Genomic DNA, 20,902 nt, shown 5'->3' with positions numbered 1-20,902 from the left:
TGAACTCGGGTATGTGGGTTCATAGCGCAGTCTGTTATGCCTTTGTTCTCCGTCCCCCACAATTGCAAGCGCACACACATATAAAGATAGTCCCGTCTTTGCAAGATAAACAGTATGTCTTTCCCTCTGCCAAGTCCATTCATATCACCGCTTGAAAGAGTCCTCATTATTAGAATTTAGGGTGTTCCATCCTCATTGCCAAGAATACATGATTGAGGACAGAATCTATCATTCGTAGCATAATCTATAAATTTAGGACCAGCGCAATAAAAATCATAGGTACCAGTTACACATCACACAACCAAGTTTCTTGACTGCTACGAGGAAATGCACTTTTTTTGCCGAAGCTCTTTACAGATGTAAGTAATATACCTAAATATCTCACCTATGACCAAGCTACCCAAAATGCACCGGATCTCAACGGATATCGCAAGCCAAGCAGGGGTGAGCCTGGATAGTGCTTCGATATTTCAGTATGAGGAACCCATCGTTCAGCAGTATATTGAAGAAATTGCTGTACGTTCACATGTACATACACACCTTATGCATTCGCATAAAAAACTTGTTTTTGAACTCTCACTTAGTTCAACACATTCGCAGGTCACCTGGAATGTGCTGCTATCCACAGGTTGAATGGCCCCTCTACATTTAGCGGCACTTAACTAGACATTCTGCGGGGGTGGGGGGGTTATTTTATCGCTGCCGCTACTCTTAACTATGTTTATCAGCCCCCCCTTTTCACCTCGACTCCCCGTAGCCCTGCGTGTAATCCCACGCGAGGCCCCCCCTCAGCTGATTGGTGTCGCGTTTCCGTGTCACCGCCATCAGCTCGCATACAACATCCTTGTGCCGCGCAACGCGGGGCGGGAGACACAAGGGCAGGACACGAGACCTCACGCCACCCCGTCCCTCTCTTTAATTCTTGCTAATCTACTGCTGGCTTGACTTTTGAGAGGAATGGCCCCGTCGGAAGACCCGGTTTGATGCAAGTGATAAACCCCGCCATTGAAATGCTCACTCGCAGCACACCCCCTCGCTGGAAGACATTGAGAGAGACTCTTCTCGGTGGCTTATTCTTTGGCTTTTGTCAGTTACCGCATGGGAATGGATTTTTAAGCTCTGGAAAGAGGTGTTGGTTTTTTCTCTCACGCTGATGATGATGATGATTTTATTTTTAAAGATGAACAATTGTAAGTTTAATTGTGAGGAGATATTCTTATTTTGAACTGTCTTTCACCGATATATTTTTTGAAATGTACAGCGTTGCCACGTCGTGCCAGCCATGAGGGTTTTTTTTACTACACTGATCAGTGCGGGTCGGTGAAATAAGGGGTACCCAGATATGTTAGCTGCAGCTGGGAATCGAACTCATGAGACCAGTCTCGTAGCAAGGTGTGCTAACCACTGCGCCATCGTGTCACCTTGGCCATTTATCTAACATTAATTATATCCCAGAACCATTCACTTGCTAATGACATATGGTAGTTGATCAATGTCTGCAGAAGACTTCAACCAAAATCCACAAATGATTTTGTTCAGTGCCTGCTATCGAATCACCCAGCCACTGTGGAAAATGTAGGATGATATTGTCTGTAGATAGACAAGGGATAAGCAGTGTAATTGTCAAGATAAAATGTAGATCTGTGAGAGACAGAGGGAATTGATAGGGGGCAGCAGCAACGCTTGATAGCGCACAATGGAAATAGCCTGCTCTCTTTCCCGTGATGAGTCAACGGCACTCGGGCATGCTTTCCAGATGGTTCGCAGCACGTGGAATAGGACAACTGAAAAGAGCATGAGAGGATGGAAAGATGATCCGAGGATATGAAATATGAGACTAAAGACGAGCTGAGAGAATGGAACAGTGAAGGCTGTTGGGTGGTTTAAGAACAACTTTCCTCCACGGATTATGCTCATGCTGGATCGTATTGTTTGGATTCCTCCCAAGGCCTTGGATCTTGCCTTCATTAGCTTTCTGGGTTCTACAGTCTGCCTTAGCTGTTGCATTAATTGGCACTGATGGGGGGGGGGGGGTATCTGCTGTATTTGGGTCCAGTCTTTTGTTCATCATGAATTTCTTGTCCTTCCCCCGCAACCTACGATTAGCACGGTTGGCTATGTACGGTGCAAAAGAAGTTCAACAAACGTACCTCATCATCACAACTATTATCCTTGATGCATTATTGCTGTGGGTTCTCCTGGATCGATGGGCCCTACTCTACACCAGATATGTGGATGAAAAGCTATGGTGATGCAGGGGGAGTTGAGTTAAGCAGAACAGCACCACACTGCTTGAGCAAGTTATAGCAGTTCATTGAACCCACCACCGCTGTGCACATACGGCCACGTTTTCCCCATATTATCTGCTGTGCTGATAAGATGCACTTGGTGAACCTGTGCAGGCATGTGACCACGTGATGCAGAGTCGGTGCTCGACTGTTCGACTACTTTACTTACGAAAGCACGGGTGGGTAAGCCAATGTAGCAGCTGAACTATGATAACGCTAACTGTTTGTAGGTTTTCTGGACAAACTTCAGAACATCTGATTTAAAATTTAATAATGGAAACATTACCATTTGCACTGAACGTCAATGGTTTAAGAACATATCAGCATTGTATTATAATACTGTTGTTAGAACGTTATTAAATTCAAAGTCTTCCTCTACAAATTACCAATGGGGGGTGTCACTGATCCAGCTCTGTGGAAGTTCCACATTCCCATGGCGAGGGCCAGTCTGTCCATAGGATGGCCATCATGGACTACCCACAAAGTCGAAATAATTTTGTTGACACTGAGAGAGGTGGTATACTCAACTGATACTGGAGCAGGATTTTAACTCTCAACCTTTCTATGGTGATCGTGCCCTCGAATCATTGTGATATCCAGCAGATTTATTAATTTCTGTAAGTGGACAATTATGTGCAATGGAATTGCAGCATGAGATTCAGAACGTGATCATAATAAAAAATGACATTAGCATCATTTGATGCTTTAATATTGTCTAAATGTTGTATACAGAGCAGATTCATGCAATTCATAAAATAGCCAATTATATCACTGTTTCATTCACCAGCATTGATTTGTAAGTTATTTACCACATAATCACTCAAATATATAAAACTTTTTAAAAATACTTATTACTTATAACCTGTGTTGAATAAGGTTTGTTTATTAGCTTTAATCGAGCCTTTTCAAATGAGTATTACATTTTAATTTATGTTATTTGTATAACTGGAGTAGATGTTTATTTGTTACAATGACAATTTATTTGTTACAATGGCAATTTTTTTATGAAATTTAAAATAGAAAAATATAATTTGCCATTATTGCTATTTCTGATGGCTGACCACATTGGAGGCAGTTGTAAAATGTTCACGATGTTGGTACTGGAGAGTGGCTTGGCATGCTTATTAAATCAAAAGTAGCAGGGCTGAGAGCAAATATGAGGGGCAGCAGTGCAGCATGCCAAGGCATCGTGATTTTGCATGTGATTCGGCATTCGCAAGGGCTTTTGTTGATGTGTGGCTTTATTAACCCAACCAGCCTTGCCAGTAATCATGTAAATGCGTGTCACAAGACCGCACTTTGCATGACTCAACGGTTTGTTCAGTTAGATTGCAACATCAGAGCAAGATGCTTTTTACAAGGACAATCTTGGGTTGTGGCTTACAGCGAGAAGAACTAACAATACGTTTTTCACTGACCCTGCCGCATGATGCCTGACTGAGCATGGATGAACATAGCACAGTTATGCGTAGAAAGGTCTTAAACACGTGGGCCAATCTATCTAGAGCGTGGATCACAGTGTTCTGAGCATTTATTTCTTTACTTATGTTTGTCTTCCTAGCAAAGCCTCACCGAGTCTCAAGACAAGTTTTCACAGTCGGGGTTAATGTTGCTTTGTGTATCCCAACTGGGTAATTTGCAGGCAATTTTTCAGGCAATCGGGATGTTTGGGCCAATACCAGTTAATTCTATGTATTTTTAGTTTGAGTTTATTTTATTTGTTACACATAATCCCGTTTTAGACAATCACCCACCTATTTTGCAAGGGGGAGGTCCTTGGTACATGAGTGCAGCAGCAACAACAAAAACACTTCAGACGAAAAAGAACAATAGTGCAGGTCACGAGTACAGGGTCCTTAGTAAACTAACAAACCAGTTTTTTTAATGGGAGGAAACTGGAGAATTTGGAGGAACCCCATACAGAACAGGCGGGAGAGAACATTCATACTCCACAGAGAAAGATGCCTGTTGCAAATCAAACCCAGAGTCTTTTTTACTGCGAAGCACAATTGTCACCGCGACACCATCCTCTCACTCCATCCCTGCATGGCTCCAGACGGTGGCATTCTTGTCTTTTGTAAATGAAGTTCATTGGAAAAAAAAAATTCAACAATATTGGAACAATCCTAATTATTGAACCAAAAACAAAAACTTGCGTTTCGTACCCTGTATGCCCACTAGCCACTTCTTGTGCTTATCATGTCCTGTTACAATTCAGAAAGCATTGCGGTGTCCCAATTACAGAAAGCGGACGACTATTTTTAACGGTGGTGCCGCGATCTATGCAGCACCGTCCCTGCTGCTGCTACTGTTGTTGTTGCCTTGAACCATGCACAGTGGTCATGCGCAAGTCGGGAAAAGTACAATCCCCCAGGGTCATGTTGTACTGCACTTGCATGACCTCTGCCATGGTTGGCAACGTGAATCGCAGGTGACTGCTGACACTTTGGAAAACTCTGCCTGGAACGTTTGCCCAACTGGATTGGCTTCGAAGTGAATGTGGTTTTTATACGTCGGGTGTCTGCACCCGCGGGACTTTTTCCTGTGCGTGATGTGAGCGATGATTCCCTTTGGATCCGTGAATCGTAGAAGAGAGTTTTGAGAAAGGAACGATGTGTCCGCACCTGTCACCATATATCTCCAAGGACCGGTCAACTGAGGTGGCGTCGAGGGTGAACACAGGCTTTCCTAGTCGCCCACTTCACTTAAATAGCCTGTTTTAAAAACCACAGCGAACTAGATGCTGAATAAATTATAGGGGCTAAATGAAGGACCAAATGCGAATTTGACTGGAAAAACTGCACTCTTCAATGTGGTCTACAGGACTTGTTCGTTGTGCAGTTGGGAGCATTTGTATTTAATATTCGCTCTTTTGTTCTCTAGCTATCCAATGATATCGTTATAAGTATATCTTCAAATAGTGTTTACTACTCTGAATAACATATTTCTACTGTTTTGTACTGACGGGCCAATTAATATCTGAAGCACATCTATAAGGAAGGCCCATCGTGTTTACGAGGCACGTTAGTCAATAATCAGGATAGCAAGGAGGGCTTTACGTCAGATAAAAGCAACCTGAGCAGCATCTGTGACCTGCCACCTCAACGAATACCAGGCCGTGGTGACTACGTTTCCACAACACTGCCCTGACAACTGCCACCAACCCTTGTGCCCAGAGGTAATTGCCCTCACGCTAGGAAACCACCTGGACTCCTTTATAGCTGACAGTTAAGCACACCTGCCTTGTGAAACCATGATGTGGAGGTCAGAGCACAGGGTTGGCCGTTCAAAGGTGATGGTTTCATTTCCTGCTCAAAGCGTTATGGTGTCGAACTCCCATGTTTGGTCAGAGGTGTGATCCCCTCTGATCAACTAGGGATGACGTGATCACACGGCAGTGAGATGTTTAGGTTTTCTTTTCTTCGAGTGGAGCAAATTGTGTTTCTGCTCATCTCAATGTTGACCAGTGTGGACGGCTACGTGGAGAGCCATGGAATGATCCACACCCACCCTGCTTGCGAGTCGATGAATTGTCGTGATTCAGGGCTGCAAATCGATTCAATAATTTACTCTTTTTTTTTTTAAAGATCAAATGTTGACAGTCTCATTTGTAATCTCATTGACTCGTTTGTGGTTTTATTTGCTCTCTTAACCTGAATTTAACTTCCACTATCAATTATTACTTGCCACAATTTGATGCACCTTTAGTGAGCACAACAATTGATTTGAGCGTTTTAATTGATAAATCTGCACATGCCTAGTAAGCGATCGCAGGTGCCCTGAGAGACTGAGGAGTCCAGCCTCCCATTAGGTGCATAGCATGAATTGGCCCCTCTCCTAAACAAAGATCCTCTCTCGTACACCCAGCAACAGCTCACGATAGAGATGTTCGCCAGCGTGGTAGCGGGCACGACCTTGGCACTCTTGGATCACCTTAGGGAAAGTGTGCTATTTCTAGTGCTTGTACCTCCCTGCTATTTCATTTGACGCAAACCCGTGGTTAATTATTTAACTTTCAAACAGCCCTGAGGTGCGAGTGTTTTCGTTCGGACCGCAGGACTTGCGCTGAATGTTCACAATGGCAAATGGGTGCATTTTGTTTTCATACCTGCCACACGTGTGGTTGTGATTTACTTTCACGCCTGCAGTATTTCCTTGAGCAAGCGCCTTGCCACGTGTTCGATATCAACCGTAGAAATGCAAGAACAACAACTTCAAAACACTTAACTTGTATTCCAACACTGTATACCGGATACATTACAAGTAGTATTTTTGGATGTATATTCATAATATCCCTGAAAAGGGGATAATGAGGACGGTGCGTAAAATATGGAAGTTTTTAACTTGCATCCACATGCAAAAGAGCGTGATGCCCGCTGGAGATTTTGGGATTTCATGGTGTCAACACGTCGTCTTGTAGGGTCAAATACCTATTGCAGCCGGGGTCATGGCCGTAGATTTGTCGTGCCTTGGTAACTTGCAGCTGTGTACCAGCTTTGCTCTTGTTGGGGGGATCAGTGATCCCTTTGGGGCCTCTTGGTGATGCTGCAGGCACTTCCGATTAGCACGGTTGGCTGTGTACGGTGCGAAAGAAGTTCAACATAACGTACATCGTGTGTTCTTGGTTCGACTGCAACACAAGCAATCATCATCGGGTGATGATGATTGCTTGTGTTGCAGTCGAAACGTCGTGAGAATTTTAATTGTTTTATATTTATATTATTTTATTATTTCCCTTCTACGTGACTTTACCGAAAGAACCAAGAATGTGAATCCCTGCAGTCACGAAAGCTTTAAATAAAAATGTAATACATCGTGTGTTTTGCATGTGGTGTAAACGTTGCTGGAGAGATCATTGTAATAGCGCAATTCGTGAGATCATTGTCATGACGTATACCTTATTGCTGGGTGTTTAATTTGGCCATGACACCATGCGTACAATGACTCACATTTAGACAGCGTCATGGGATCTCGTTAACATCCAATGAATGCAGAGTCGGATGTTTTATCCATAAAAGTCTGGAAAGAGGTATGACATCCACCACTTGATCTGGGTGATCTTGACCATGTATCCAATACCTATTTTGAAATTGCGAAAAATCTAAAGCTGCAATTGCATTGGTGTGCAAGCATGTGCGTTGACCTGGAGCGCACTTGCATTTCAACTGGTGAGAGAACTTGTCCCGAGTGAACACATTGAAAGTCGGTCTTCTACTAAAAGTTTCCCCCGAGTTGGCCGAGGGAAGGCAGATCCCTCCACCCGAACCACAACCCCCTCTTCTGTTGTGCGAGGGGTTGAATGTGGACACGAGCCAAGCGTGTAGTCTGTAAGTGTAAACAAATATTCCAATAAACAAAGTGTTGGCAACTCACCGGCACCATCGGGGGCCAAAGCTGTTATCGCAAGTACGCCAGGCCCTTTCGGGGAGCGAAATAAAATACGGCCTCTTGCACACTATACAGGGTATGTGACCATAAATATAGTTCCACCCACGCCGCATCACATGCTGCCTGCTGCCTCTGTTATATCCGTTTGTGTGGGTGTGTGTGCGCATATATTTATACACGCATACATACATTTTCCATGTTTGGCCTACACAGACACACCAGTCAGCATATCAATGACGATTTTTTTTAATTTACACCTTTAGGTACAAATACTGCACACTTAAAACGCTTGTTTTAAATTGTGTGCTTAGCGTGCTTTGTCATGGGGCTTTTGGTCAGACTCGAACCTGAGGTCTTGAAATCCATTGGGGCTAGCGTGCAATGTGTTCAGCCCCCAAACATTTGCAGTAGGATAAATCTCAAAAAAGTCATCACGTGCGCTCTTTGGAAGGAATGGATGTTTTGGCCGGTCGACCATTTGACACGCAGCTTGTGTATTTTTACAACCAACCCACTCTCTGCATGACGGCTCCATTCCTGTGACATCTGCAGTCCCTTTGCAATTCCTCCACACGCACCGTGGCACATCTACTCTCTCCATGGCTGCTCATGCACGGCACCCACCCCACCCCCAACTCGCTCTGCACGGCTCGCCCAAAGCTTGAATGTAAAAAGTTCACTCCCCAAGAATAAACACACACGGCTCACGTGCTTTCCTCCTCCGAAGCTACCATGAGGATTCCTTATGTTTGTTTTTTGTTGCTGCGCCCGCCTGCAACTTACTGGCTCATGTCCAGATTTTTCAAGACTGCTATGGGTTTCAAAATGTAAACTGAAAACCAGATTTGCGATTTTAACATTCAAAATATGTATCCTTGAGTGGATGGTAATGTCACTGCTTATAGGCTGTTTGCTGGACGTCTGCTTCCTCAAATAGTTATACGACTTCACTTTCTTTTTGCATATTATTGTGTTGTATGTAAGTAAAACCTCTTAGCCCTCAATGAATTAAAACCTAAAATATTCATATCCAAACTGTGGCCACCGCTGCATTGTGTATCATTCATGTAAACACGTTTATATATTTAAAGGTGCAGCCCTGCAATTGCTTGCTCATGCCACTGCCGGCAGAGGAGCGTTGGTAGAAAGAGCTGTATTGAGTCCCTACAGAAGGTATTTGGCCTACTCCTCCATGCCATCTGTGACTCTTCACACACGTGTCTATACAGGGTGGTCCAAAAGTCAGGACACACAGGGTTATTTCATTTATTTTAACACTGGCATTAAAACATTTTAATTGTTTATTCTTTAAGTTAATGTGTTATCTTCAATTAATATGTAATTTACTTCACCTCAACGCTGGACGTACAAGATGTGATAAGGATAATTTTTGTTACGTTGGTGTTAGGACTCCACTCAAAGCGATAGGAAACAACTGGCACGCTTGCCCCATTCCATGCCATTCTTTTACGACGCCCTAATGCAACACGATGGTGAACGCGCGTGTCTCCTGTCGTAAATTACGCCCCAGGAAGCCCGTCATTATTTTTTTACGTAAACCGAACGTAGCAGTCGGCCGTTCAAAAATGAGAACGTCATGCAGTGCACGTAATTGCTGGGCTCCTCAGGTGGCCAGATGTGGCGATGAGCTCGCCTTGCTTTGGTGACCCACGGTGGCCATGATAGACGCTCGCTGACAGCACTTTTCTCGATAGCCTTCGGTGACCTTGAATGGGGATAGATAATATTTGTGGAGAACCGTCGCAATGGTTAGTGAACTCCGCTACGAATATCGCAAACTGAGGTCGATTCCTGGCCACCGCTAACAGAAGTGGCAAGCGATATCTGAACTGGTCCTGGGGCTTGCCCTAGGTCATTGCAGCCTTAAATTAAATCCTGTTATGTGTGTAAGTAAAAAAACAGCACTAAGGAAACAAAGCTGGCCAGACGTGGTGTTGTGTGGGTACACCAACCACTCGCCTTGCAGGTCTTAATTGGCCCTCGCGAACAACACCTGCCCCGTTAGTCTGTTAAAGGCCGTAACACATCTGTTTGTCGCCTGCTGTCCTGCAAAGCTGTACGTCGCTGCACAAATGCAGATGAAATTCGACCGACGCGTCTCTCTAATGATTGACGCGGTGACTAACCTCTGCCGAGGTCATTGTCGCAACGGGACAATCACGCGCTGCTTCGCCCGCACACCTTCACCGGGCGTGACGGGGGCGGTGTTGTGTTGTCGTTGAGAGCCGTTGCCAGGGCTTCTCTCACCGTGGGGCTTTACTCATCTCGCTCGCTCACTCCCACATCTGCACCTGGCGGCTTCCCTCGTTGTCGTATTTACGCCCACCTTCTGTTGAAACTGAAAAGACACCGATGTCTTTGTGTTCGTTCGTTCGGCAGCCTTGTATGACTCGTGTGTGTTTGCCTGGTGGTGGTTTGTTTATTTGTTTTCGTGTCTCGGCAAGCTGAAGCTCATGGCGAGCCTTTGGCACGAGAGCTAGAGAATGTGCTCACGTGAGTCATAGCCCAACGCATTTTAATAGCTGAATCTGCTCACGTGTGTGTTTGTAATGTGTCCATTGTATATACGTGATTTTTATGTTGTACTGAAGTGCATATTTGTAGCTCTAAGAGCGTTTTTTTTTAAAACATAACTTGCCTTATCAATTCACTTTAATAAGATGGTGACCTAGCCCGAGACCGGTAACTCACTACCCTTGAAAACTCTCATTATTCACAATTCAGTATATGTGAGTTTGTAGATCTCTATGTGAATGTATAGGTCTTGATGTGAGTGTTTAGTTGTCTATGAGGCTGTGGGGTCTGTCAGTCACTCGTTGCTTTAACTTACTTCTCCTGAGAACCCTGTTCAATCGTATGCGGCTGCCTGGATTCGAACCCAGGGTCTCAGGGGCAGCTACGACCTCTGCTTGCCATGAATGTACAACAATATCTTGCTGATTTCGTCAAGGAGCATAAACAACCCCACCAACTACGGTCACCCTAGCAGCGGCTTTTGGTTAACCATCGAACAAAGATGGTCACTGCCTTCGCGCTTTTCGATGCACTTTTGTGGTCGTCTTTTCTTCGATATCGGGAAGAAACTGGAGCTCACTTGATACTGTAATTTTGCTGTGACGGTTCCACCTGAAGACGGAAGCTTGTGTTGCCTCCGAAACGCCGTGATTTAATTTATTTATATTTTTTCCTACGTGACTTTACCTAAAAAAACCAAAGAGTATGAATCCTTGCAGTCACGAAATCTTCAAATCTGGAGCTATGCACTTTTGAATCTAGATTGAAAACTCATTCCTTTCGAACTGCTTTTTGTGTTTAGTTCGTTTTTCTTCCCCCGCACCTCAGATTAGCATGGTTGGCTACGTACGGTGCGAAAGAAGATCAACATACGTACATACATACCCAGCCACCTCATGCTTGCACCACATTGTTAACAGCGCGTGCTCTTCGTGTCTTTGTTTTGTGTGCTGCAGAAGAGCGAAGAGTCGCCGAGAGGCTTGGGCAGGTGCCGCTCAAACGGCGGGAGCTTGGGGAGCCTCAACTCCAATTCCTCCTCCTCGCAGACTCCGTCTGGCGGGGATGCTCAGCCCAAGTACCAGGTAGGGCTGGGGCATGTTTGGGATAAAAACAACTTATGGTTAGGTGAACTATGGGTAGCCCGCGTTGAGCTAGCCTAAGGCCAGCTGCTCTAGATTGGGTCAGGTTTGGATCAGGTGGGGCTAGGATTAAACCAGCTTTGGCTGAATTGTATGTGGTGAGGCCAAATCCAGGCTGGGCTGGATTGTGGCAAGTCACGCTTTTACAGGTTGGTCTGACAAAGCCCTGTCTGAGCGAACTGTAATTGATAATTGTTTTTTTTACCCTTCTATCTGGCAACAAAGCTGACACCAAAAAAAGGTGTCAGTTTTGTTGCCAAATAGAAGGGTAAAAAAACAATTATCATATTTTTTTTACTGGCAAATGAGGTTCCAATGGCGAACTGTAATTTTTTATTAAATAGTTCCACTTGTCCACAATTACCTTTGCGTTAATAATCGCGTTGATGTCATGCAATGCTTCAATGGCTATGGTTGCAGAATCCACTGTTGTCATTGGGCAACTATAATTCAATGTCATACAATCGGACACTGTTGTTTTATGTCGATACGAAGCGTATGCGCTCCTAAAGTTTTCCCGGCCTGTGCTTCAGGCCCATTCGGTGAGGTTCTAACCAAACTCCTGAAGGACCGATTTCCATGTAGACAACTTCTTAGATAACACTTTCCATGTGGTAACCCAATCTTGTGTCGGGCAGGATAGAAATCAAACACGTTGTCCTCATCCCAGTGTGACCCCTGGCTAAATTTAACAAAGCCTCTCTTTGTGGCAGAGCGTGCCCACAAATTTGTATGCCTGCCCTCATTCCCGTGCCATCTAGTCTAAGGTCATCAGGCTCGGAGAATGAAAACAGAAGCTCGAATCATCTTCTGAAATGAACACATGAGCCGAGGGCAGGAATGTGCCCTGGTTGGCAGTAACTCGATACAGACTTTTATCACAATTCTTTTGGGTTGAAGTTGCGATATTGAAAGTGAAGTAAACATGCTCAACGCTTGAAAAGTGGCTATTATTAGTTTCCTAATTTTGGCAACCGAAGCAATTGTCGGTTCAGGATGACAGACTGGGCAAACCTGGCGCTTAGGTGAATGTATCGGACTTTAAAAGTCTCACGCGTCACTTGCATGTGCTTATTATTTTCTTTTTATTATTTTATAATTTTCCTTCTACGTGACTTTACCGAAAGAACTAAGAATATGAATCCCTGCAGTCACGAAAGCTTTAAATCGAAATTTGCATGTGCTTGTTTACGTTTTTCCCTCGCTAACAAGTCGTTTAATTGTCGTATTGTAGATCTATTGTGCCACGTAAGATCATGGATGTCTTTATTGTTATTAAATGTGTCTGTCTCGTGTGTTTTGTTTCTGTATTCATTCTATCAGCTTAGAAGATGTGTTAACTTATATTTGCATAACTGATATGCGATTATTTGGAGCGTAAGATTTTATTTAAAACCCAAAATACAGATGTTTCGTGTGGACATTTTTTCATTTTAAAGGGATGGATATACATGTGCCTATGACGAATCAGCCTGTGCCCAATCTCTCCAGCCCTCAAGCTAAGCAAGGATTGACCCAGGAATAGGGCTTTGATGGGTGACCGCTATTCACAACAGGTGTTATTGGCTGCTCTAGAGCTCCATGTTAAGCAGCAGGATGGAGTGAAACACAATGTATTCTTGTACTGTGCTTCTATGCTCCCACATCTTATGCTGCCCCCTCCTTCAACCAGCACTGATGAGCAGAGTGAAGTATGGTAAAATATCCCCCACAACCCGCACGGTGTGACGAGGCCCTCATCCAGCAGTGGATTGACAAACGTCGTTATTGTGTCTTGCATACAGTAAAACCTTGCATTGCGAGTAACTTGGTCTGTGAGTGTTTTGCAAGACGAGCAAAAATGTTAAATAAATATTAATTTGATAAACGAGCGAGGTCTTGCAATACGAGTAGTACGTGTATACGCTTTGTCTGCCGAGCGTCACGTGATCACAATTGATGTACGAGTGCTTTGTATTACAAACATGATTCCGGAACGAATTATGCTCGCAATCCAAGGCTTTACTGTATATTAATTTGACGGTTGTATAATTGCGTATTTTAATGTTATTTTGTGCGCGTGCGTTTCTACCTTTCTCTCTTCCCTGCACCAGTATGTGCGCATGGGCCCCGACGTGAAGATGCTCGGAGAGATGATGTTCGGCTCCGTGGCCATGAGCTACAAGGGATCGACGCTGAAGATCCACCACATGCGGTGAGCACGGAGAGACAACGGTGTCCGGGCATGGTGTATCTCCACACCACCCAGTAGTGCGCCGTTCCGGCCTTAACCCTTTCTCGTTCCGGTTATGTACGTGTACATGATGTACGTGTACATAATCAGAATGTAATCGGGAAAAAAACTAAATAAAATTTCTTTTTTGGCACCAAGGCTGCCACAAGGGCCATGCGGGAGGGCATGTGCCAGCTATCATAGAGTGCGGTCGTGTCACTACAGTTCTTTGCGGAGAGTAAAATGTCTTTAAAAACGGCGCTATGCTTTTCTAACTAAAAATTAACGCTGAACGGCTTACGCGTTCCGAGGTTCGGTGGTATACAGGACCCACCCTGCAACTTGCAGACGTCTTGGAATGGGAAAGGGTAAATCGCATGTCTGTAAAGCTAAACGGGAAATCTTTGTGCGTGTGTGTCGTTGCAGGAGTCCTCCCCAGATCATGCTGAGTAAGGTGTTCACGGTGAACATGGGAGGCACGGGCAGCCTCAGTGGCAGCAGCAGCAGCCTGTGAGTATCTGTGCCACCTCGCTCGCATAAGCTAACCCACACGTCTCCACGCACGGCCTCGGCTGTTCATCTCCACTTGGCGAGCACAGTATTTCTAGATGTCTCGCGGGTTTTTTTTCTTTTCACTTGGAGACATTAAGACAGCTGTCTTATCCACTAATAGATCTTAAAGATTCCCGTGATATTTCTCAAGAGTAGACCTTCATGTTGGGAATTCTCTAGCCAAGGTTACACACCTGTTGCATCCATAATTGGTGGGTATATATACAGCTATCATTGCTATATGTATATTTCACGGATCTATTTCTAATTGGTGGGTATGCATTTTTCCGTGAATTCTCAGCATAGTTGCCTGCAATACGTAATACCGTACATACGTAATAGATACGCCTGTTGCCTCTGTCGATTTCAGTACGCCGTCCAGCTTATGTAAACAGCGCATAAGCTAACAGGCGTGCAGTGAAAGGCCGCTTAGGTTGAGTGTTCTGTCAGCCTCGGAAAAGATGCGTTATTAAAAGATTTGTGGTAGCTATGCACGCGGTGACATGCGATGCTGTTCGTTTGCAGGCTGACTGACAGCTTCGAGTACACCCACGCGGGACTTACCTCCTCCCGCTCCTTCCCAGTGCTGAACTCCAGTGCCGTCATACGGGAAAAAACCCGAGGTACGCACGCACGCACGCCCCGTGCACGTGCACACAAATCCACGCTCGCGGGCGGCCCATATGGAGCAGGCGAGCACCTGGTCACAACGCGTAGAATTTTTCTTCTAGGCACCGACCTCGGCTGTGAATTGTGGGCTCTCCAACGCGGGCGAGGAAAAGGGTGTTGAAGTTACTTTCATGGGCACTGCCCTAGCGCCCTCCAGTGATGGCACTTGCAGTGACATCGTGATGAAAATCTCCTCCGTAGTTGCTGCTGTGATGTTCACTGAAGTGCGATTAAGTGGGGTTTGTGAACGTGATCATGAAATGTGGTTTCTTGTCGCAGCTTCACTCGTAAGTCCAAATCGTAGGAAAATATTGCCTTTGTGCCTAACGACGAGAGATGTTTGTTTTTTGGGGTTGCATCTGTCTATATGCTGCCACAGGCCTTGCTATCTCGACGAACCAGCTGTGTTCTTAATAACTTGTGTAAGCAATGCGGTTTCGTTTAATATTAAATTAAGTGTTTATTCAGGAGCGAGTAACTACATTTATTGAGATGCATGTGGTTTATATTATGCGAGTGCACACTGTTTGACGTGGCACAGCAGGTTGATGATAACTTTTACAAGAGTTTGCGTTGGCACACGCAACCGGGAAAACAAATGGCAACCAACACGAAAGACAAAGGAATATTTTGGGCAAATTTATTTATTTATTACTTCGTGGCTCATATTGGTCTCTTTCAAGTGTCCCACCACTCAAGCGGCATATGTAAGACGGGTAATGATTGGAATGCCATTACATGCATTGCCAACAATTCACTCATCCATGAGGCACACTGACTGCAGCTCAGGGAACAGCTTTTGATGTTTATTGTAAGCTCGGAAAGGTGCACACATTTACAATGATTAAATCTGAGTGCTGTGTGACAATTGTTTTTCATTAACATGTTTTCTGTTTCCAGGTTTTGATAGCACATCATTTTCACAAGACAGGTTTATGTGTTAGTTTACACTCGGTATATTTGTGCTATCTCAAGACTCTACTATATTTGTGCGCCGTTCTTTTGCCTCCATTGTCTCCTGTTTGTCTCTAATTTCCCATTTCAATTAGCGTCTAACGTAAGTGCGTTCTGTCGTCTGTCCGTCGGCTATATTTGTCTCATTTACTCCGTCTTGAGTGTTGCGTGCACTCTTCACCTTCCGCTGAACCCCTTCTCTAACCATTGGGTCCCATCTCCTTTCCTCCAGTAGGACTCCTCTCCTTGTGCTGCCGTAGGCAGGCTGGTTCAATGCAAGGGCTGGACGCTATGCCGTTCGGCTTAGTGCGGAGTGCCTCTTTCTTCGCAGGTTTGTCTGTCGTGATGTCCACCTGTTAGTTTGCATCCTGCTGCATTTAAAAAAAAACTAACACCACCCCCCCCCCCCATCCTTGATCATGCTTCCCTCTTCTGTTTTTTTGAGTGGCATATCAATAAATTATAATCAGGAAGAGAGCAGCAAGGTCTATTTTTGGATGTGCGACTTCTATTTACAAGGGGCAATCATTAGGCCGGGTTTATCAAGGCAGCTTGCATCGCAGGGTGGAGTGGTCTCTGTTGTCCGAGGGCTCTGTTATGAGCATGTATATGCCACGATTTCCCCAACCTATTCCTTTCACCCAATTATAGTGTCATAGGTTGTAACCTCTTTCATTTACACAACTTTTGGGGTAAGTCCCATGATCAGTAAATATCTGGGTATGATTAGTTACAATTAGACAGAATTGACTGTACATCTTAATTGATGCTTGCTGCTCTAAAAATTGGATGCGACAATCTGAGCCGAGCACCAAACATTATTTGGAATTTAACCTTTTCTGCTGCGGATGCCTACGTGTCACGGCTCTGCTGACTTTTTTTTCTCCCTCCCCATATTGACCTCATAGTAAGTGGCAAATGTGGGGCAATTCGGTTACACAACTGCCGATTGTGTAAAAGAGGGGCCCAGGCTACAGTGACCCCTTTAATTTCAATTTTTTCCGCACGCCAGGAGCACGAAACAGTCTCTCTCAGTGCAAGCGGGAGCCTTGTCATGTCCCAATGACCATTATGCCCCTATAGGGCCCTTTGTCCGAATGAATCACCAGTCAAATCAATTGGTAGACATTTCAAAAATGTAAGTGGTCATCATGGAATTGTGAGCATTCATTTTACGGCTTCCCAGTGTCCGCTTTATGGCGATTGGCTGACTTGAGTACTTAATGCAAATTGGTATTTATGTACATGGGCATATTTTCATGCTGCACTCATTCCTGTACTTGTGCATTTTAAATAAGCACAAATAAGCACCATTTAGATTTGGAAGTCCTCTTTGTTGGTAAACATTCACTCAACCTCCACACATGACCAATCCTATCGTTGCCACTGTTGATTGCTCTATTTAAACACATTTACATGAGTAGCCGATATTCTTAGGTGTTTTCGGTAGCCGATCTCAATATAAATCGCCAGTATTTTCACATTTATTCTCAATAATTAGGTTTTTTGAGTAATTGTTTCTACCGGAGTGTACGATGACACATAGGCAGGATCGTTCACTCCACTCCCTCTGAGTTCCATTGTGCTAACAACCACAGCGCTTACTAATGTTTTTGATGTATCTGATTAACTTCCACTGCTCTGCCTAAAACCCAAGGGCCTCTTGCCCCCCTCACCCTGGTGTCGAACTTGCACTGAGGTGGCGTGTCGGTCTCACCGTTTGTCTCAGACTGGGTTTTGTTTGTGCGATCACCGGAAAGTTGTGCCACTGGACACCTAACTGAGCACTTTACATCTTGGTGGGGAAATGAGGCTGAATTGGTGAAGCGGAATATGATTTTAATGGCTTTTTACAATTCTTGAACAAAGTAACAGCAATAATATGTTTTCGTAGATGAAATCTGCTGTCTGTACGTTTAACCCCTCAGATGTCCTTTTGTATGAAATCATTCTGCGTATTTGGTGTGCTGTTGATTGTGGTGATAATGGTTGACGTAACACAGGATTTGTGTGAATCAACTCGGGTTTGTGTACGTGCACCGATTTAGTAATGAATGCCGCTGTCTAGAGCAACTGTCTGATATGTGCACAGGGGGAGAAAAGTACAAGACAATTAAAGAGACGCTGAAAATACTCCTGGCAATATAAACATTTGGCTGAAATAATGACAAACATAAATGCTCACATTTTCAGCGTCTGTTTGAAATTGTCTTGATTTTTTGCCAGACGTTGAAGTGCTAATGAAGCAGTTTGTTCCAAATAATTTGACAGCGTTGTATGCATACGATGGCTTGGCTGGTTATTGAAAGCTGCGCTCTGATCCATCCTATCTTAACAGACAAGTCCTGCCCTTTTACAATGTGGAATTTGACAGCATCATGGATGGGTGGTTTACTGATGGGGAGAGTCAGTCTAGGGTAGATAAGGTTATGGGTGTCTGCTCTAAAATTTTTAAATGTCTCCTTAATCTTGATTTGAAGCTTTCGTGACTGCAGGAATCCGTACTCTTTGGTTCTTTCGGTACGTGACTTTACCGAAAGAACCAAAGAGAATGTATCCTTAGCCGTTATCACGTGTAACAAATCCAGCCGTGCGTGAGAGAGATATTAGACAATGCTGTCAACTTATCTGGAACTTTGAGCTGTAGAGAGCTTTGTTTGATAGATGTTAAACAGCCGTCTTGTAACTTGCCAGATAACTGTTATCGAGGTGACGATGATTTTTACGTGAGATATAGTCCATGTGTTGACCATATATTACCATATGGACACGAAAGCTGTCATGACAACCTACACTATCCCAAGGTAGTGTTTGATAACGTAAAAATGGATGTGTATTTATCCATTTGGAACTAAGTCATTTTCAGGAGATGTAGCTCTTTGGCTCTTTAAATAATTGTTTTGTTGGGATTATGGTGGTTTATTGCGATACTAGTGCTGCTCAAGCAGTAAATTCACAGCTGGGAATGACGATTTCTATTGACAAGTCCTAAGAAATCTAGTTTATGCAAACTTCAGGCTGTCCATTAAAAGCCTGAAATCCAAAACTGAGCTCGTGTGCAAAGTAAAATTTTAAGTCACAACTTTGTGCCAAGAAAAGTGAGTTGCAATTCGACGTAATTGGCACCAATCACGTCAAGGCGATTGGGGCGTGCTGAGGAGGGAATTGCGGTGTTGGCTCGTTCTTGATGGTCCCCCCGCACCGTCCCAATACTCCCGATTGTGCCGTGCAGCGTACAGCTCTCCTCTCGACATGCCGAGCCGCGGCAAGAACGAGGACAGTGACAGTGGCATCGCCCGCTCTGGTGAGTTTCAAGAAGGGGAACCACAATCCCTCGGGGTATTTTTTGTGTACTTATTTTTTCCGCAATTGATGTCTCGTAACATCTCTCGATATGAGCGGTGTCACCCTGATCAAATTCAGCAAAAGTAAAAATGCCCCAACATAGGACACAGAGATTAGGTATTTCTAAATGGTATTTATAAATGAGACGATGTTGTGGGCAGCAGTGGGCAATGCAGCTAAATAAATAGTTTTTTATACTGCACTATGCTCCGAAATAAACCTCCGTGACCCACACGGCCGTGGGGAGACCCGCATCCAGCTGTGGATTGAGAAGAGGGTTACAAAATGTACAAATAAAATTTCCCGAATACTATTAACGAATTGTTTAATGTAAGAAAATTTCGAAAAATGTGAATTTTAACACGTCATCATATTTGTTTACTTGTAGCACAAAAGGCTAAATAAGAAAATAATGAGCTCTATTTTTTTTATAGATATAAGAAATTGCAAGCTATTACAAGCTAATCTTCACAGCTTCTCGCAGCTATTGTCCAATTCCCGGGCGGCGCTTGAAGCGACTGGCAATAACTCCCTGCCGCTTGGCTAATGACCGACACTTCCTCGATTTTATAGAAACAAAAAAACAACTGTTGCGTGTCTTGTGCCCGCAGCGTCTCTCACCAGCCTCCTGCTAGCAGCCATGCCGTCTCCCAGCTCCTCCCTGCCCACTGGCGGCAGCTCCAACAGCCTGAGCCGGCGATTCCAGCGCAGCCAGAACACCAGCCTGGACCACGGCGTCTTCCCGCGCCGGTGACGCCCGCAATAAGAATAATAGTCGTCGAGAATTTGTATTATAGTTCGGTATTCGTGCCGGGCGTATAGTGCAAGGCTATCACAGATGCGCGACGTTTCACGAATAAGTATAGTATGCCTGCAAGGGGTGATGTAGATACGTGGGTTTACTCAATTGAGAAATGTCTCCGTTGCTTTTCGAATTTGTACAATGATGCGGCACGCTAGGCCGACTTATGTCACGGGATATTTAACATCCACATAGAAGCAGTATTTATGGTTAATATACCCTGTAGTGTATTGATCAGCCTACCTAAAAACCCTTGCTTGTTATACAAGCTCGTTACTCGGCCTAAGGGTCCTCTACACAGACTCAAATTCTCTTGTTCAGTCTCATCTGTGCCTGCTCAGTTTAAAAACTCTCCGACACTGCCCAAGGTGTGGGGGGGCCATATTTCACTTCATCTCCTATCTATCTACGCACTGGTTGCTCTTCACAAGTGCCACGTCTCCCTTCGCCATCGGAGACTCATTGACGCTTCTTCCCCCTCCCTGGTCTCGCCTAGGTCTGGTGAGGAAGGCTTCAGCTTGGCGGAAGGCTGCTGCAGCTCCAACCCGTCGTCCGTGCGGCGCAGGAAAATCGCCATCGGCATCATCTTCTGCCTGTCGCCGTGCGCCGAGGAGGAGGAGGCGCGCTTCCAGGAGTGCTTTTTCTCTCACTTCCCCCTCTTCGAGAGTCACATGGACCGACTCAAGACGGCCATAGAGCAGGTGACGACGATCCCCTGTGCGAGGTCACATGTGGTTCCATTGCTCTCCCATTCATTTATTAATCTAACTTAAGACATTGTCTCGTGATAATGTAGCTATTACTGCATGCTCGGCTTGTGAATCTTCATCTTCATTCACACGCTACCACTATTTTAACTAAATACTTTTATTTTACCAGGTAAGGCGCATTGAGCTATATAGCTCTTCTTCAGAAGTGACCTGGTCACATGATAGCTTAACGAAGTGGCTCATCACATTGGAAATTTATAGCAGCCAAATACTGTAAACATGTGTTTCCAAACTCGGCAGTGATGCCA

At 44.6% G+C, this 20,902-nt stretch overlaps 1 protein-coding gene across 5 annotated transcripts in view; it reads left to right on the top strand.

Annotated features, from left to right (window-relative positions):
• Positions 1-20,902, top strand: part of LOC133354551 (folliculin-interacting protein 2-like) — a 74,055-nt gene that overhangs the window by 39,882 nt on the left and 13,271 nt on the right. For 3 of the 5 annotated variants that reach the window (XM_061571469.1, XM_061571470.1, XM_061571473.1), the window contains exons 3-10: positions 11,168-11,293; positions 13,444-13,544; positions 13,989-14,072; positions 14,640-14,737; positions 15,970-16,068; positions 18,970-19,041; positions 19,694-19,832; positions 20,381-20,585. In XM_061571469.1, the coding sequence (XP_061427453.1) occupies positions 11,168-11,293; positions 13,444-13,544; positions 13,989-14,072; positions 14,640-14,737; positions 15,970-16,068; positions 18,970-19,041; positions 19,694-19,832; positions 20,381-20,585 (924 nt within the window). The remainder of the gene's footprint in view (positions 1-11,167; positions 11,294-13,443; positions 13,545-13,988; positions 14,073-14,639; positions 14,738-15,969; positions 16,069-18,969; positions 19,042-19,693; positions 19,833-20,380; positions 20,586-20,902) is intronic. The other 2 variants (XM_061571471.1, XM_061571474.1) reach the window with 2 other exon arrangements.

This window comes from Lethenteron reissneri, chromosome 47 (assembly GCF_015708825.2).
Source record: "Lethenteron reissneri isolate LAM-NWPU_2019-01 chromosome 47, ASM1570882v1, whole genome shotgun sequence".
NCBI classification, from domain to species: Eukaryota; Metazoa; Chordata; class Hyperoartia; order Petromyzontiformes; family Petromyzontidae; genus Lethenteron; species Lethenteron reissneri.
Note: the sequence above shows the minus strand (reverse complement) of the source record. Positions and strands in the feature narration are given on the sequence as shown.